General features: G+C 41.5%; 1 protein-coding gene across 1 annotated transcript in view; it reads left to right on the forward strand.

Annotated features, from left to right (window-relative positions):
* The window catches only part of ARHGAP20 (Rho GTPase activating protein 20), a 57057-nt gene that overhangs the window by 21184 nt on the left and 16624 nt on the right, over nt 1-19249 (forward strand). Inside the window, exons 3-7 of the mRNA XM_041414505.1 lie at nt 6275-6445; nt 12207-12356; nt 14195-14236; nt 15198-15282; nt 17966-18043. Of these exons, the coding sequence (XP_041270439.1) occupies nt 6275-6445; nt 12207-12356; nt 14195-14236; nt 15198-15282; nt 17966-18043 (526 nt within the window). The remainder of the gene's footprint in view (nt 1-6274; nt 6446-12206; nt 12357-14194; nt 14237-15197; nt 15283-17965; nt 18044-19249) is intronic.

Here is a 19249-nt window from a genome sequence, read left to right on the forward strand (position 1 = left end):
GCTGAAGTTCTGAAGCCTTAACATTGCCCATTGGTGAACTGTAAGGAGTACTGAAAGGTGAGTCAGTACCCACTGCTGAGTTACAGATTTGGTTGAGTTTTTTGTTCCACCTTATCTCACCTTATTTGGTGAGCTCTTGCACACCAGATTGGAACTATTTGCTTTTGGTTACTTAAAGAATTATTCTCACTACCTTAGTAAATTAATTATCTTGAATGCAAAACACCCTCTAGCCACAGGATGGGTGACATGTCTGAGTGTTAACTGATTTCCAGCATTAAACCATCTTGGCTTCCAAGCTCCAGTTACCAGGTCCTGCCTCATTAGCAAAAAAACAAGGAAACCATCTATTATCTCCTATTGAAGTTAATTCTCACAGGACTGTTTAGGAGCTTAAGGGTTGGAGTAGGAGGCACAGAAAAAAGTGCAAGTACTGTTACCTCATTTCCAATATAAGCTCTATTAATAATGTGGAGGAACTTACCTTCTAGATCTTGCTTGCTCTTGGGGGTATCTCTGCTGGTCACAAATGACATGTTTTCCCTGACTGATAATCCATTTTGGCGAAAATACATAATGTGGCCTGAACTGTAGGCATTTCTGAGGGTGCAGATAGCTGCTGTTTTCACTAGCCTTGAAGGGATGTGGGTAGCTCCTGATTCTCTCAGTGGGCTTCTCTAGCCCAAAGCTGTGGTTCAGCAATGGTAAAGTAAGTGCTTTGCTGAGAGACACTGAAGTTGAAAGTTCATTTGCTTTATTATTCCTAAAGGATAAATTGCTTATTCTTTAGAGCCATGCAAAACTGGCCTTTGAGATACACGAAGTAAGTCTGATGTCTCTGAACACTGTGAGGAATGTTAGCCAGTGCTCTGCTTGGTGGCTTCTCTAGCCTGTAGCTAAAGCAAGGTTAGATTTATGCTGCAAGCTGCCAGCTCTACACCTGTAGGCAGACCCTCTTCACTCTTTTCATAAATGACTTGGACTTGAAGGTCCACTTAGATCAGTTTGCTGATGATACCAAACTGGGAGGAACTGTTGCCTCCCTGGAAGGCAGAGAGGCCCTGCAGGGAGATGTAGGCAAATTAGAGACATGGGCAATCACCTACTGTATGAAGTTTAATGTGGACAAGCACTGGATTCTGCACCTAGGATGCAGGTGGATGTAGGGATGACTGGGAAGTGAGACACTGGAAAGCAGCCCAGGAGAAAGGGGCCTGGGAGTCCTGGTCAATGACAAGTTGAATATGAGTCAGCAGTGCCCTGGCAGCCAGGAGGGCCAAGCGTGTCCTGGGGTGCAACAAAAGCAGCATGGGCATCAGGCCAAGGGAGGGGATTGTCCTCCTCTCCTCCACTCTGGTGAGATCCTGCTTGGAGTTCTGTGTCCAGTTCTGGGGTCCTCAGCACAGAAAGAACATGAACCTATTGGAGTCAGGAGAGAAAAGCCATGAAGATTACTAGAAGGATGGAACACCTCTCCTAAGAGGAAAGGCTGACAGAATTGGAACTGTTCAGCCTGGAGAAGAGCTCTGTGGAGACCTTAGAGCAGCTTTCCAGTACCTAAAGGTGGCCTGTAAGATAGGTTTTCTTTGAGGTGTGTTGAGATACCCCATGCCTGGAAAGATTCAACCTGAGTTGGTCAGGCCTCTGATGTGGAGGAAGCTGTCCCTGCTGTTTGCAGGGGTGTTGGACTTGAAGACCTTTAAATGTCTCTTCCAACCTAGACTATTCTGTGACTCTGTGATTGAATGATTCTTGTGGCTCCCTTCCACCTCAGGATATTCTATGTTTCTGTGAGTGATGGTATGAAAACTGAAAAGAGCCTCTGGTCCTTACTTGAGCTTCAGCACCAGTGGAGGCATGCAGGATTTATACGTACAGAACATATTTGTGAAATGAGTGTAGGCCAAGTTGTTCACTATAAGAGGAATTTGGAAAGGTATTACGTATGTGTTAGACAGACCAAGTGCAGCCTCACACATGGCTGGGCTGGTTCATGTTTCAGCCTTTTGAACAGCTATCATTTGACTGGTCTGCTGATGAAAAGGTGAATTTCTCACCTACATCTTGAGAAGGACTTCAGAGGTTTGAAAGAGAAATGGCATTTTATTTCAATAGGTATCAGTCATGCAGAGAGCACTGGTGCTGCATCCTAAGAGCAAATCGACTTCTGTGGCTGCAGAGAGATCATCAGTGCACGAAAGTTCTGGCAGACAACAATAATCAAAACAATGGAGTGAGGTTTAGGATGGAGCATGAGAAGGATGTCATATAGCTGAGATACCTGCAGCAGCTCACTCCAGCTTACCTACCTTGGAACAGGTTGTTCCCCTGAGGCATCTTAGAGCTTAATCTAAACCAATGATAGGCTCAAGTCAGGGGAAAGCTTCCTATTGGAATACATCACATTTGGGTCATGGATTTAGTGACCGCTTAGCATGGACTGTTCAGCTCTCCTTCAAAAAGTATAATTTCTTTCATTGTTTTCGCTATAAAGAGAATAAAGCTGACATCTCCATTAACACCAAGAATAAACATTTTGTGGTTAATGCCATTCAGCTTTATTGGAAACCCCAAGGAAGCTTTTCAGGGGGAAGTAGTTTTTTGTGCTTCTGTGGTTTCTGGTAAATACAGGATCAATGAAGTGAGCTCTGATGTTTGCTTTCACACCTAATGCAGCCAGGATGTGTTTTTCAGTATTTGGCTGACTACTGTAGATTTCATCCTCATATGTTTCACCTACAAAATTGAAGTGGTCTTTTAAATCATAGTGTCTTTTGAATAGACAAAAAATTGCTATTTTGATTAATTTGAAAATAAGAGGTATAAAAATTTATGTTCCGGAAACATCCAGTGAGAAATCGTCAATTATCTTTCTACTAATTTCATCCAGCACAGTGATTTTAGTCTTTTCCTGAAGAGCTCAAGAATATCTCTGTAGATATCCTCCAATTACAAAATTTTCTCCTTAATTAAAATCCCACATGGAAATTTCTGACCCCCCAAAACAGTACTTTTAGAAAAAAATGTCCACTTAAGACTAGAGTTTTATAATGGCAATGCCATCAAAACATCAGTGTAAGCCTTGCTTCCTCACAAAATGGAACATGACTGATTGCTGGCTCTACAGGGTCCCCATCTAACCCCATCTTTCAGGAATCAGTTCACAGTTCCTTCTTAACAAACCTGGATGACAGCTTTTTTTTTCTTCCAAAATAGAAAGATGTTACTGTGTGGGTTTTTGCATGTGCTAATCATAAAGTGATTTTTAGGGAAACATAGGAAAGGCAGAGAGAGCCCTACATCACTGACTTGCATTTTTTATTTATATCAGAAATTATGTTGACTTGAGTTTTGTCTAATTTTATTGAAAGGAATTTTCAAAGAATCAGTATTTACGTACTTAGCACTTTTTCAGAATTAGACTCATTTAATGTCCAGAAAAATCATTGAGCCATTAAAAACCGAACTGCAAAAATACCTCTCTCATATAAATCCCTATGCCTGAGGATATTGCTGATCTGCATTTTCAATGTAACAACACTTGGGTTTCATTCATGTCTTGTAACAAAGGAACATTAATTGAGAGGATCAAAAGCCTGCTTTCCAAAAGACATTTTTGTCACTGCTGACATGAATTTTCTCCATGTTCCTTGTTCCTGGGGCGTTAGAATATTCTGGCTAAATTAATGGCTTTGATTTTTTTTTTTTCCACTTTGAAGAAAATATTTGCACTTTTTTTTTTTTTTTTTTTTAATAAGGCTTATCAGGTAAGGTCTAATATTAGTGTATGTAAGACTGCTTATTAGAGTTCAGCTGACAGGTGTGCTTGAAAGGCACTGGCTCAAAAGACAGTTCAATTTGCTTGACCCTTCTGGCATTACTAAACCTACTACACCTTCATTTGTGTACGAACATGGTAGACAGTTTTGCTTAGTTTAATTTGAGAGACTCCTGGGCTTATGGATCATGATGTAGAAAACGTACAAATAGGAATAATCAAACAGAATTGCCTGTATGGAGACATAAAAGCCAGACCTTAGGATTGTAAGAATGCTTACTGCAATGTAACATGAAAAGGCTTTTCCTCACGTTTGTTGTTACTGGGTTCAAGTACAGGTGAGTGTATTCCTCATTTAATATTTGAGGTAAAGGCCATGCATGGCTTTCAAGCAGGTGGACTCATCAGCATTCCTGAATTCTGCTTGAGTTTCCATGCCAAATGCTGCTAGGGAGTTAATGGATGGAGTCCCAGTTACCTAACACTCACTGATGAACTGGTGAGGTGGCAATTTCTAGTCCCATGGGGTGGCAGGGTAGGAGAGGTGCTTGTTGTTCCCCTGGCTCCTGTTGCTGGCCACACAGTGTGTATCCCTGTTATACTGGACCAAAATTCCTCCCTCTGCTTTAACCCCCACACTCCTGGACACCCCTTCTGCATAGGAATGACCAAATAACTTAGGTTTGTATTCTGCATTCTGCAAGTCATTCCTCTTCTTTCGCTCTTACCTGACGGGATAGGTAATGAAACACAAGATTAAGACAAGATTTTGTCTTAAAGACAGTTTAAGACAAAATAAGTTGAGGAATTCTTTTAAAAACTGAAGACTCCCAGCCATAAAGGGGAATCCAAGGCTCTTCCCAGCAGGTAGGGATCCTTGCCAGCTCCTTATACATCAGTGAAAGTGTGTCCTGCTAATGTAGGCCAATCTTAGAGCTTATCCTTTCTCTCCCAGCTGTCAGGATTTCCTAAATAACTTCCTGCATAATCCAGCCACAAGTATCAAGGAGAGGAGGGTCATGAGTCATCCAGGCTATAAGAGAGGTACGAGGTTTATGACCTTCTTTGAAGGTTTCCTGTGCTTGCTCTTGTTTTCTTTCATTTCTCTCCCCATTTGTTTTGTGACTTTCCCCACATAAGCTCCATTTCTTCTCCCAGAAAACTCATTAGGTGTTTATCATCTATTCCAGTCAGACCAGGAATAAACTGGAATTGCAAAGTTGTTCACTTCAACCTGCCCTTGCCAAGCTGATCCTGCCAAGTGTTAGCTTAATTTTTTAACAAGAAAAACATAAGTAAATATATTTGAATAAAAACTAAACTGATTTGTTTAGCCAGAGGGAAATGGTTCATTTGGAGGCATCTCTTGGGAAGGCAAATAATTGAAAAGTTGGATTTTAAAATCATGGGTAAAGATACTGATGGTTCCTGGATTTAATCCAGAAATTCATTATTTAAGGTACACCAGTGTACCTTAGTGTGAGAACTTGAGGCCGTGCCTCTGGCTTTCCAAGGGAGCTTCTAGGGAGCCCTAGAGAAGGAGTGCCCTCCTCTCAGACCCTCACATTCATTTTGTTTGGCTCCATATAAATGGTCATTTGTTACAGCAAGCTCAGAAAATAGGGATATCCTCTCTGGGTGAGTAGGCTGACCATCATGCTAGAGAAAATCTATTTCTGCTTCAATAACTATTCAGCTGCTTTATGTAGAACAGTTAGATCAGGACAGTTTGAGAGAATCATTTATCCACCCTGTGCTGCAACTTATTCAATACTGCCTTAGAAGGCAATACTGTCTTCTAGGAGAGAGCCTGGTATTTCCCCCACAAGCTGGGGTTTGGATTACCCAGCAGCTTCAGATGAGCATAGCTGTGCTCCAGCCACACAACCAAACCCTGCAGCAGGAGCTTTCTTCAGTGCTTGTGGGTTGTGTGCTGGGAGAGAAAAAGGCTGAGCAGCCTTCTCATGTTGCATCTAGTATGTGGTGTGTCTCTAGCAAGTTTCAGTAACACCTTATATTTGTCATTGTTTCTCAATAATTTCTATAAATGGCTGTTAACCCTGAGTTCGAGTCCTATTCTGATCAAGGTGGGTGTGCAGTTCTCTGTTCTTCGTGCATTATGTGCCCTTATTCAGTTTGGAGAGACTACAGGAGAAGAAATATTTTCTCTAAGACTTCAATACAAAGGGAAACAAATGCAAATAGCAAAAATGGGGAAGGCTGTGTCTATATTATTGTCCTTTGCTAAATGCTACTCATGCTAAATGCTACAGCTTTTACAGCCTGGGCTGTAAAGCTTCAGTGAGGACAGTCCCTAATAGATTTTGTGTCAGAATCTGACTGCTGAATTATCCTGTAAATTCCTCTCACCTTTCACTGAAATGTGGTCAAATAAATTACTTTTTGGCAGCAGGTATGGGAAGTTACTGGTTTTCACTCTCAGGCAAGCAGCTGATTTGCTTTCCTTTATTCTGTTTATTTTATGTCCTTTTGCAGGGAAGGCTGCTTGTCCCCCATCAGCCCAGAGTCATGGCCCCTCGTGCAGTCTTTCATATGCCACAACCGCATGCTCATCCTGGATGGCCACGTGCAGCTGAAGACGAGTCTGCAGACCCAGGAGCGACACCTTTTCCTCTTTACAGACCTTCTGGTTGTTGCCAAGTCCAAGTGAGTAAGACCCCTCAGGCACTGATCCTGCAGAGCAGACCTTTTCTTCAGTGGAACATAGCATGGATTTCCAGAATGCTTTTATAGTAGCAAATCTTCCCTAAATCATAAGGAAACATTTTATTTTTACCTCTTCAGGGACCTTTGAAAGCCTCATAGCCATAGAGGAATTTCAGGATGCAACATTTTATGGAAGTATCAGATATTCTTTGATATATTTCTTCTTTTCTGTCATCTTCTCTACTTTGGGAGTGCAGTGTCACAAAAGACTCATTGGCACTCAGCTCTGTCCAATGTGCTACCTTCAACTTCTTGTTTTAGACAGGTCATCTTTAGTCCTGTGGGGTTTGGATAACATCAGTGGTTGTGTTGCAGAGGGATTAGAGGTTTTAACCTTTACCTGGAAGCTGCTTTGATACACACCAGGGATGAGCAGCTGTATAAAAATAGAGATTACAGCACTGCAGTGTCTGTCTCTGTAGGTTGTCCTGTGCCAGAAGGAGCATGGGGAAGGGGAGCCATGCTGAGCAGTCTGGGTAGTGTTCATGTGTAATCAGGCTTGCTGTTGAGCTCTGATTAGTCACTCTACCATTCACAATTAAATCACATTTACAAGCTGTGTCGAGCATGCCAGCTTCATGCGGCATTTGTGGTTTAAGGCAGTTTTAGAGGGTGCTTTCAGTTGTTGTTATGGGTTATGGAGAATTAATAATAAAAAATCCTGATGTAGCTTCACTCTCTGTTAGGCACTGTGTTGTGGTTTCACAGGGTGGGCAGTCTCAATGTGAATCCTGGGCTTTTGCAATGTGTCGTTTTGCTTAAGCAATTGTTTCAGGGGCTTCTGGGAAAAGCCAAAAGAAATCTGTGTTGTCTGTAGAAATCCGAGCTGTGTCTGTTTGAATCAGACATAGTAAACATAAGCCCCCCAGCTGAACTCCCTCACTTGATGTGGTGTGACAACACAGAGGATATTTTACACAAAACGTGTTCCACTATGGGTGGGTGGAGAGCATAAGGATGTCTAGGGGAAATCTTGGTGTTCTACCAGCACTAGCAGTAAGAGCATTGTTACTGTATTGATTTTTGTTTGTTGCTGGTTTAGAGTGGGGTTCACCTCACCTAATTTCAGCTGTAAAGTGAAATACTTGCAATTTACATACGTTTCTGGGTTCTTCTTACAGTCACTGAGGCAAAACCAGCTCCTTACTGTGGCAAACTCACCTGTGCTGAAAGAGCATTGGTGGTGGGTGAGGGGAGTCGTGCTCTTGGGTGTCTCTCTCTGTCCGCTGGCTTTTCAGTGGGCATGGTCCACTAGCTTATCTCCTTAATTGTAGAAGAGTACAGTCAGGAGGGATAAAGCCCCCCTCCCTGGTCAGCCTGCTGAGCACAAGCTGTGTTAGAGCCCCTGAGCTGCATGTTACTGCAGGTTTGGCTGGGTCCCAGTGGGACTATTTGCATAGGAAAGCACTAGTTGGTGTAACCGCACAAAAATCTGGTCCCCAGGGAGTAATAACAGCTCCTACAGCATGTGATTTATTGTGGTGAAGAGAAACAATGTTAAAAAAGGTGGAAGAGAACAATTTGTGCTCATGCATGTGAAAAAAGGGGGAGAGCAAGTCTTTTCTAGAAATGGCAAAAATAGTATTTTGAGTGATTTTACTTCATGTATTTTGAAGAACTAATTGGGATGTTCTCTCTACAGCTGCCCTGTCAGCAATTAAAGCATCAGAGCTGTCACTAATGAATACTACTTAAAAGTCAGCATTTTTAAAGCTGTCTCACACTAAAATGCCAGTGCTGATTCCTAGAAGGAAAACCCAAGTGTGTGTATTACTATGTGGCCGTGACTGTTGATTGCTATTGACTTTTTAATAGCTGGTACAGAGTCAAAGCAGTAAGACTAGGACAGAATTAGTGATACAGTTGAATCTGCCTTAACTTCAGAATTTTTCCTTGTGAATAATTCTCTCTGAAGTAGTTTTTCAGCTTGGGGCATATGAACCCCTAAGGTATCTTCAGTCCAGCTGGGCCCTATGCAGGTGGGATCTCAGCTGCAGGTGACCAGCCACTGTACAAATGGAGCTCATGTACAATCAGGCTTTGTGTGACCAGCAAATGGGTACAAGTTTTTGCTAAAGAGAACAAGTATCTTGTGTCCTCTGAGCTTGCTGAGTAAACTGCTTGTACAGGACCGAGCTCCTGCTTAAAGGGAACAAATTGGCATTGCTCCCATAGGAACTTGTGAGGGGTGAGTAAGTCCTCTCCATAACTGGTCCATGTATGACTTTGGACAAGGGGCCTGTGGGTTCATTTTTTTTCTGCTTTTTAATAATACCTGAAATATAAACTCCTATGGTTTCCTATGATGCATTATACTAGTTTATAAAAAATAAGAATGGTACTCACATGCTGTGCTCCTCTGCTGCCCTGTCCTTCATGCCTTCATGTGAGGGCTAAGTCACAAATGAATTTATTGAAAGAGTTTTTCTATCTAAACTAAAGTACGTAAATGTCATACTCTTTTTTATGGATTGATTAGATTTCTTACATCTTTGCTTTTATTTGGCAGAGTAAATATTTCAAGGATCTGTTAGTTCAGTGATGAAGGTGTCTCACATATGTTTTTGTGTGGTAGACACAGAGAAATTGTTTCCTTTTTGTCCTTTGTGATGTGCACCTGCATACATATATGTGCCTTTTAAGGGTATTTTCCTGAAGTGGCTGGACATAGAAATTAACGGCTGAATTCATACATGGAATTACATCAGCAGTCTCGCAGTAGATCCATAAATGCTTTTGTCAGAGAATTCAGTTAAGGAGATTAGCAAATCTGGAGAGAAATTAATCTCCCATCTGTTATCGGCTGCAAGGTATCCAATTGTAAGCAAAAGGAACTCTGTGTACTCTGCAGAGGTGGCATAACTTGGGGTGTGCCAGTATTTATAGCAGTGGTCTTCATGATTTTTCTGTTGATTTTAGTTGATTTGGAATCTGCCTGATATTCACAGTAACATTTGTTAGGAGACTTCCTTAAAAAGTATACAATACTCTTTGGATTGTTACTGTACCCATTTTTTAAATGTTCTGTCATGCTGCCTCCTTAGTCAGCAATATATTCATTTCTAAAGGTAATGCTTTGGCATTTAAATAGAAGACACATGTTTCACAAATGCTAAGAAGCCATGGGTTGCATAAAGGACATGGCAGATAGGGATAAAATTATATTTCAGGCTCTTCAGATGTTAATGGAAGCTACTGTTTCAGCACCTCTGGAAACCAGGCCACTTGAATTCTGATAATAGCTGAAAGCTGTGACTGGGCATGGCAAACAGGGAAGAATATACATCAAGCATGACTGGAGAACATCCTTGTGTTTCTGCCAACACCCTGCTGACACCTGCTACTGGCACTGTAGGGATCTGGCTTTATGGACTGTAAATATTAAAAAATGAAACAGCATGTAGAGTGTTCAATGTACTGGGTAATGGCAAAAAGAAGTTGAGGAGAAAGGGAGGGTCAGCAGATAGATTGATTTGGTGGAGTCAGACCTGTTGCAGTGTGCTTTTATACTTTGTAATACTTTGTAATAGTTTTGATTTTGTATCCCCTTATTCTCCCCAGATGATGTACCCCTTTTTGTACCCCCTTCCTCTACCTGTGTAACCATTCTCCTGTGTTGAGATCATCCCCCAAATCCCCGCCCTGGCTCTGTGTCAGTCACTCAGCATCCCATCCCTTCTATCTAGATCTTTCGGTCAAAGCCATCGAGTGATTAGCCCGAAGCCAGGGGTCAGCCCCCCAAGGATGATGTTATACGCTATCCCAAATGTCCATCCCCTAAGGCTGCATCCCTGGAGGGTCTTTATTGGTCAGCAAATGTATCTACCCTCGGTTTCCTCCCCCCCTTTAAATGTAACCTCGAGACTCCTTTGTCTCACTCTGAGCACGGGGCACCCCTGAGGAGTGGGGCTCTCTGGGGAGCTCCGAATAAACCTTGGACTGGCCCCTGCTTGAGAGTTGGCCTTTTACCCTCCACCGATGTCTCCAGCGTCTCTTCTGCTGCAAAGGCGACTAGCCCAGCTGCCCTCAGTACCCTCGGGGCACCAGAGAGTGTCCCCCTGCTGTCGGTCACTTCGGGGCTGCCCCCCCGCTGTTTGCCGACCCGGGGCTGGCCGGGGTTCACTGGGAGGCACCCAGAGAGACGGAGACAAGACCAGACATTAGTTTATTAATATCTACATTAGAATTCACAGCTGTATTTTTTTGTAAATCTGCGTTTTCACAATTCATTCAGTGGTCAGTCAGAATGCAGTTATTTTTTCATACTTGACAGACCTTACTTGTTGCATCATAAACTCATTTGCTAACAAGCATGTTGAAATATGCTTCTGTTCTAAAAGTTTCTCTTCAACTGGGTAGCAAAATGTAACAAAGAGAGGTGAAATGTTCAGCTGATCAGGAGACACCATAGCCTTAGGTTTGATAAGTACTGATGGTTCTTTCTTGACCTTCCTCTGAATGTGCTGCACTATCCCACCACACCTGTAGCACAACTGGAAAACTCAGAGCAGCCAGGTTCATCTATGTCCTCTTTAAAGCCACAAGGGTCAAGTGCTTTCGTGTTTCAGACTGTGTTAGTTCAGTCTGTCCCAAATCAAATGCCTTGTAAGAGGCTAATCTCAGAGAAGGGAGTGCATGTGTGCCAAAGCCCTAAGAAACTGCTCACCTGGCTTATTTATTTATAGAGCACTAATCACCATGGTGCCCAGCTCTGTCTCCATCCACATTTGCAACACAGTGGTGAGCTGATGTGCTCTTGGTTTCAGGGAAGGGACACTTCTCCTCCAGCCTTTCCCTGCTGGCCCAGGAGAACCATAGCTCAGGTAATTCTGCAAGGCTTGAAGTGAGTGGCTCTAGCAGTGCTGCAGAGCTGGATTGACTTTGGGAGTTTTTACTTGTTTCTCACAAAGCACTAGCACTCACTCATCCTACAAAGGAAGGACATTTATAAAGAGAAATCTGTTGGAAGAAAAGAGTTTAAGTTAAAATGTGAAATTCGGTAAATTTGACCTTTAGTCAGTTGTTTAGTAGCATAAGACATAGGAAGGGCCAAGTTTTTAAAAGTTGGGAAAATTATGTCTCTTCCTTGTGGATGAGTAAATATTTTGAGAATGCACAAGGTCTTGGCTCATTCTTCAAGTGATGTGTTCCTAAAGCTACCATGCAGAAAATTTGTGAAGGCTGTGTGGTGACCTGTGCTGTAGTTAACACAAATAGCAATTTTTTCTGCTTGTTTTTTCTTCAGGTTTGCTTCATTTGCCCTGGCCTAGTTGTCACTACTTAAACTCATCATCATTTTTGACCCTGAGACTAAGCAGTAGAACTGTATTGTGAACTCCTTAATGGCATTAAAGTCACTGAAAGGGGAGTCAAATACAAGTGGCAACCTTTGCCTCATAGCAAGACTTGGAGGGCAGCTGTAGACATGGACAGCTTTCCCCTGAGAAGGGGGATGTCCAGGAATGCCAGAAGCGATCTGTTTATCCCACGAATAAGAGATTTGTTGATCCCATTTAAGTGAAAAATTGGTATATTTTTATATGCAACCCAATAAAACATTTTCTTTAACTGAAGCAGAAATGCTTCTTCTATCAGCTCCAGTACAAACCTCACATGTGCCTGAAGGACAAAAAACTCTGGTTGTTTAATCTGCTGTCTGTGTTTTCAAGTGTGTGACACACCTGTGAATTTCCACCTGCAGGTCACACTCTCATTTCAAACTGAAGTGCCAAGCACGTCTCTGTGAGATGTGGACAGCATTTTGTACGGAAGAAGTGTGTGAAGGCAGCACAGACCCAGACCGGTCCTTTGTTTTGGGCTGGCCCACCACAAACTGTGTGGCAAACTTCAGGTAAGAATTGAGATATATTTTATTTAATAAGTTATGTAAATGTTTCTAGGCTGACCGGTCATGAGACTATCACAGATTCATTTCATCACCAGTGAATTTGGGAACAGGAACTTGCTGATTCTCAAACCAATTCCTTCTACTTCCCTGAGCAAGTTGCCCTCCATTATCTCCTCTTCCATCCACTTATCATTTCAAAGATTGAGAAAATACATGATTTGGCAAAGCACTTTGTATGCTGCAAACTTGCTTAGTGGAAATTACCTTTTCTTTGGTATAACTTGGCAAACACCTTGGCTAATTAAGAAGATGAGCTACAAATATTAAACAGCCAAGCTAATGAAAGGATCAAAGACACTCTTGTAAGACAGTTTTAAACTGAAGGCCGTGTATTGGAAGTAGCAGAAAAATTATAGTGAAATAATGACCTTTGTCCTATTTCTTTTCTTTTTATTTAATTGTGCCAGAGAAAATGTCAAAATTCCTCTTAAAGCAGAATATCTGAATTTTAATATCAAGAAAAAAATTTGGCTGTCTTTGCAGCATTGGCTGTAAGACACATAAGGGCTGTAGAGGTAATTTCAGTGATTAGGATAATTTTAGTCTCAGCAGGAGGGCTCTTTCGTCACTTTGGATGAGGGAGGGCACCATCCCCCTGAAATCCCAGCTGCTTTGCCTGAGCCTTAGGAATCGTATTTCCTTCTTTATCAACAGAGAGCAAAAGCTGAAGTATCTGGCTTAATTTCTATGTCCCATTGTCCATACCTAAGGACAATGTTGTCTACAAATTGCAGTCTCCTGAGCTGGTTGAGCTGTTTATGTTTTTTACACGTAATAGTCCTCAAACAGATTAAATTTTCTGTTGATTTTCAATTGAAATCTTGCCAGAATTTCAGGAGCTTTGCTCTAAAGACAGTATGTGATCCTTTATAGATAACTGGAAGTAGTTGAATAGGAAAGCAATAGCTTCAGTCTAAAACAGCTAGAGATTTTACAGAAGTGAAATTATTTGATGTCTGGAGGTACACAGAAAAATCTAAAGAGCCATGTGTGAGTGCATAGATGTCTGTCCAGCAGAGCTGAAACAACCAAATCAGAATCATATTTTTACCATTTATAAAGTGCATTTCCCTCACAGCATCATTGAGTAGGTTTGTAGTTCTCTAAACGCCTGCTGTGTAAATTTGAAAAACTTGATTTGCAAAAGCAGCGGTGGGAATAGCAGTTACATCTGGGCTAGGATTTAAATCAAGAAAGTTGAAGCAAAATGAGGTTAGATTCCTTGAACTGTCATATTATTATCTATATTGTACTGGACTGCTTTTTATCCTTCCAAGTATACACATGAGATAAAGATAAATGAGATAAGCCTCAAAATGTCCAAAGTTAAACCCTACTAAGTACAGTGGGCTTTTATGTACTTTGTGATGTGCTGATAAAACAAGTAATAAATAAGAATTTGAGTGGAAAGAAATCTGTGTACCTGAAGAAATACCTTTAAACTTTTGAATTAAGCTTTTTTTTTTTTTTTTTTTAAGTGCCCTGCTCTTCTCTTTGGACATTACTTTAGGAGGTCAACATATTTCCTACAAAATTCAGTGGTGAAGCTTTACCTTCTGTGGCAAAAATGGTAACTGGGGCTTTGATCTCCCTGGCAGGCTTTTCAGTTGACTTTGCAGGGAAAAAGACTTTTCATTCAAATCTGGATAAACCTTTTAAGTTTTGGAGGTATTTATGAAATTGCAACTAAAAAAATGTCCATTCCATTATGGTTTGTAGAAGGTTTGTTTTGGTATTAGGATGATGGCTGATTTGTCCTGTTTTTCCTTCAATTCTTTCAGGTCTGCAGAACAAAAGGAAACATGGCTGTCTGTTTTGCAAAGGTACTTTATTATATGGTCTTTAAAGACACTGGAAAGAGTCCTGGTCTAGACCAGTGATTCCCAAGCTGTGGTGCTTATACCATCATGATAGATAAGCTCTTTCAAATATTAGGGAAAAAAAACTCATGTTTTCTCTCTCAGAAGATGTTGTTTGCTTTATGCAACAATGCCTGTGCAAGGAGGGAATTGCTTCTCTGTGCTCAGCAGAAAACTGCAGCAATTCCTATCACACATTGTTCCTTCCCAACACAGCAGCAGGAGCCTCTGCCACCATGGCTCAAGTTGAGCCTGGAGCTCTTTCCATGGTGGTGGCATACAAGCAAGCCCAGCTCAGAAACCTCTGCTCTAACCTGTCTGCTGCTCAAGGCTGGCTGTATTCTGTTCTGAAAAACCATGCTCCATGCTGGAGGGTGAAGTGAAGGGTTTGCATAAATAGAGCTGTCTTATTTTGTTCGGTGTTTGGACAGAAAACTACTAGTGATGGTTCTGTTTTCTGATTGCCCAGTTCTTCTGGTTGAGGCTTGTGTCTTTACCTGATTCTTCAGAGTACCTGGGTTGTTTAAATCATCCTTGCTAGGATGATTTCCAGTTCACTGTTCTCCTGTTGTGTCCTTTGAACTAGTCTCTACTGATGGAACTGATTCCAGTAGGAGTCTGTAGTGCAGACTCAGGCATCACAGTGATGGCTAGTTTTAGCTTGATTTTTTTTTCCATTTGTTTCTTTGCTGCTTACTCTGATTTCTGCAATGAACTTCAGTGCAAGAGGGCATTACTGGGGGCCACAGTCAGCCTCCCTTCCAGATACTGCTGGATGCTTTCTTGTCCTCAGAGATCTTTCTACTGCAGTACATCTGCAAACGATCTTCTTACCAAGTTACTGCTTGATTGCTGTATAAATCTATGTCTTGCTATTTATGTGTGCAATATTAAAAATTTACTTGTTTTGTATTTGTTTTGTCAGTCGGATAAGAGAAGAGAAGGAAAAAGACAATCCTAAAAGCATTCGTCTGACGATAATTGCAAAGGATGTGGGAACTTGTGCATATGTAAGTGTTCTTCAGCTAAACAGGGCTCTAAATCCACATCACCTGTGAGTGCTATTCACCTGCAAATCCTTTGGATATTGAGATGTTTCCTTTGGTTTGCAATCTCCTTTAAGGATTCAGCCCCTTGAAAATTCTTGGTATAGACAGCCCTGAAAGGTTTGTTGCCTGTCTTTAATACAAAATTTCTGTTTCAAGGGCAGTGTGCTTGGTAAGAAATACTGGTTCTGGCACATGAACTAAAGACTGTACAGTGTGAAGTCCCAGGAAACACCTCCAGTAGAATTTATGCATAAGCATCTTCAGAAATGTCAGTACAATGTTCCCTTTTTTTTTGCTTGTAAAACTTATGTAATTCCAAAGCAGCCTTCATTAAATTCTGCAAAGTTGCAGTTGTTTTATTGTTTATAATAATCTTAAGTCAGTAAATCAGTGTATAAGAGCACCCTGAAATTGTCTTAAGCATGTTAATCATCAAATAATTTATGTTGGTTAATTTATAGGCAAAGACTAGATGGTAAAGGAATGCCATCCATGCCATGATTTACACCTTTTTGACTATATCATTTTTAACCTATTTAAGCTAAATTCTTGTATGTAGCCAGTTCCATAGAGATACCCTAGCATTCAGTGATAATCCATCCATTCTTCCTCTGTTTTTTGTCATTTCTTTCTAACTGTGCTTATGACATCTGTATTTCAAGCTCAGAATCCTAAGGAGCACGGGCAAGGGCATAAGATATTTTCACAGAAGTTAGATTTCACTGTAAGTCTTTGCCCAATAATGATTCTCCACTTAGAATTCTATATTTGCATAAATATAAAGGAATCTTTTTCTTTTTTTTTTCCCCCAGAAAATCATTATTAAGGTAAACAAAGACAGAATTGCCAGGTTGCTAAGACAGGAGTTAATAAGCAGTACTAATAATTGTGACAGTCTAAATGCAGGACTGCAGATCAAGGTCTGCTCAGGTGTAAAAGTCTATAAATCATACATGCACTCAGGTGTTGCAGTCTTGTGCCAGGGTTTGTTGGGGCTTTCTGTAGTGTCTTTTCTCCGTAGCTATAATTAGCTCTTGTGCCATATATGGTCTCTTGATACTGACAGTCCTAGGAATGACACTGTGTAGTATAGATATTATCAGTAATAAAACAGTAGAGGAACAGATGGAAATTTTGTGATGCACATAGTTCTTATGGTGCTGTGGTTCCTGTGCTACAGCAGCTGGAGACACCCAAGAATTATTTCATTTTTGGACAGTAGGGAAGGCTGAACACAAGGTACAAACTATATTCTAGCCAAGAGCAAAACTTATGCAAATATGCTGACCTACTCCTGAGAGCCAGATGTCATTGCTTCAGGCAAATGTTAAATTTTTTATGGTATGAGCATTCAGATCTGTCCTGAAGCAAGACACACGGTATTCTCACTACTTTCCTTTCATTGCCATGGCAGCTTGATACTGCCAGGGTCTTACACAAAGGTACAGCTCAGATCTTTTTTAAATGCAAAATGTCAGGGGTTTGTTTCACCTGAACATCTTATGGCCAGTATAAAACTGACATGCTACACAAGGTGTCAGGCTATTGCAGACTGTCTTGGGACTGGCAGTGAACATCTACATCCCAGCTCTGCTGTCTTCTGTTCTTTAAGGTGGGCCTGGGTGGTTTGTTGCAGTGGGCTTGCCATGGTTCTGCCAAGGCTTTAGTCTGGCCATGAAGCAGTTGCAATCCACAAGCTGTGTAGTGGTGGCAGAGCCAAGCCAGCCTCTAACAGGGGCTCTGTGACCTGTGCTTGGTGTGTGGGAGTTGGCTGGGAAGCCAGGCCAGCGTGGGCGTGTGCTGCAAGCATTGGAGCTACCCATGGAGCTGAGGTACAGAGCACTGCCCAGCAGGACAGGAGCCCGCCTGCCAGGCAGCAGGTGCTGCAATCTCCCTCTGGAAAGACAGCTGTGGAAAGTGGCACTTTGGCTGACACAAAGCTTGGCACTTCGTGCTGGTCGCTGTAGCTGGTTACAAAGTGGGGTCTCTGCTGCTCTGTGCTTTTCCAAACTGCCTATCAGCAGATTCTGGAGGATGCTGGAAAGGTTGTGTTTGAACTGGATGGAGCATTACCAAGAGGAAGTGCTTCTGGTACTAAGCCAAATCTAGTTTTGAGAAATCTATATAGAATGTGGGAAAGGTTATGGGGATGAGCAGCCTGTGTACAATACTTTCTTACCATGGAGATCTTCAGTTGAAAAGGACAGAAATTAACAATTGATGTTTCACTGAAAAAAAACACCCTGAAATGTTTCATTTTTTAAAGGAAACTTCCATGCTTTTAAATTAATCAAACCATTGTTTCCCTTATGCAGTGTCTAAAAGTGCAGTTAGTGGTTCTGACTTCTTGCACATTTTAATGTGGAAGTCATGTCCCAGTAATTGTAATACTCTCTTCTGACTGAGCTGTTGGGTAAGCAGGAAGCAAATATGGAAAGTATGTGGCAAAGCAGAGGAATCAAACCTTGGTCTCAGACAGCTGGACCTTTATCTATGTAGTATAGTTTATTTATCAAGTAAAATTTTAACAGGATATTCTCATTTTTTCTAACAATGAATTATGCAGAGCTACTGCACTTCAGATACTCTTTGCAAATCCAAACTTTTAATGCGACTTTCCCCTTCTCTTTTTTTCTGTTCACAGTCAAAAACCCTAAGTGTAACCAATGTTGATACAGCAAATGATGTAATTCTGATGGCCCTGCAACAGCTGGGAATTAATGTAAGTCCTTGCACCAGTTTTAATGAGTCTTTCTTTGTAGTTACTTTTAACAATCAGATCTTCCCTTGCACTTTTTCCAAGTTTTAAGATATGAACATTAATTAAATCCTTTAACATAGTAGTCCAGAGTTGTTGAAATGCAGCAGAAGTGCCTTGTTAACATATAGACCTCCAGAGATTATCAAGTGCCTTAAAAGTCTTGAGTAAGCCTCTCATCCCTGTAAGGGATCAGTCATGTTTCAAGTTTCTTTTAAATCTCTTTTGCTGATGCCTAAGAGGAGATATGTTGACACAAGAAGTGAGAGTTTGATAGAGCTGCTTTTGCATGCTTCAGTGTGAACAAGAAGCCTACTGGTCTGCCTGTTAGTTTGTTTCAAAGTGTGCTGACACGCATGATCAGCTGTGTCCCCAGATTGAACTGCTCTCAAGTGTCCCAGTCAGGTACTCTTAAGTATCCATGGACCTTTGGAGTTATGTGATACACTAATGTAACTAAGTGGTTGCATGGAATCTGAATGCACCCAATTTAAACAGTGTCCTGAAACCGTTTTGGAAAAAGGCTTTTACAGAACTTATGATAATGCAGATAGATGCAGTGATCCCTCCTAGATCAAGTACTGCCTCAACTGGATTCCTTTGCCCTAAACCAGACTAGGTAGTGCCTCAGGTGTGGTAGAGGATCAGTGCCAGGGACAAGAATTCTGGCTTCTCACTGTGTTTCACAGTGTAGCTCCAACCAGTACCACTGATCATACAGAAGCTCATGGATGACAGCTTTTTAACTGGTCTGTCAGCTTGCTGTTTGGGTAACAGGATTTTTTTAAAATGTTTTACTCATGATGCATATGTGGATCTCATTGCATGGAATCTGACAAGTCTTTCCTTACCACAGCCCTGAGTGTGAAGAGTCAAATATGATGAGCAAAGTGCCACTGTTATGCTTCCCTGGGGCTTCTGGAGACTCAAAGCAAAAGTTGGAGTAACCTCAGAATTTGCCTTCCCCAGCATCCATTATCCCTAATTTACACAAGCTTTTAATGCAGAGTCTGTTCTGCTAGCTTGGCATTTCCCAGGCACAGCAATTTGTGTCTACCCATCTTGTTATTGCTCAGACATTTCATTTACACCAGGGCTGAGGCCCTGGCTCAGCATCCAGTAGTCCATTTAATTAAGGAATCTCTGGAGTCAATAGAAGGATTGCAAGGT

Source organism: Onychostruthus taczanowskii, unplaced genomic scaffold (assembly GCF_017590055.1).
Source record: "Onychostruthus taczanowskii isolate IOZ18803 unplaced genomic scaffold, ASM1759005v1 scaffold105, whole genome shotgun sequence".
Classification (NCBI taxonomy): Eukaryota; Metazoa; Chordata; class Aves; order Passeriformes; family Passeridae; genus Onychostruthus; species Onychostruthus taczanowskii.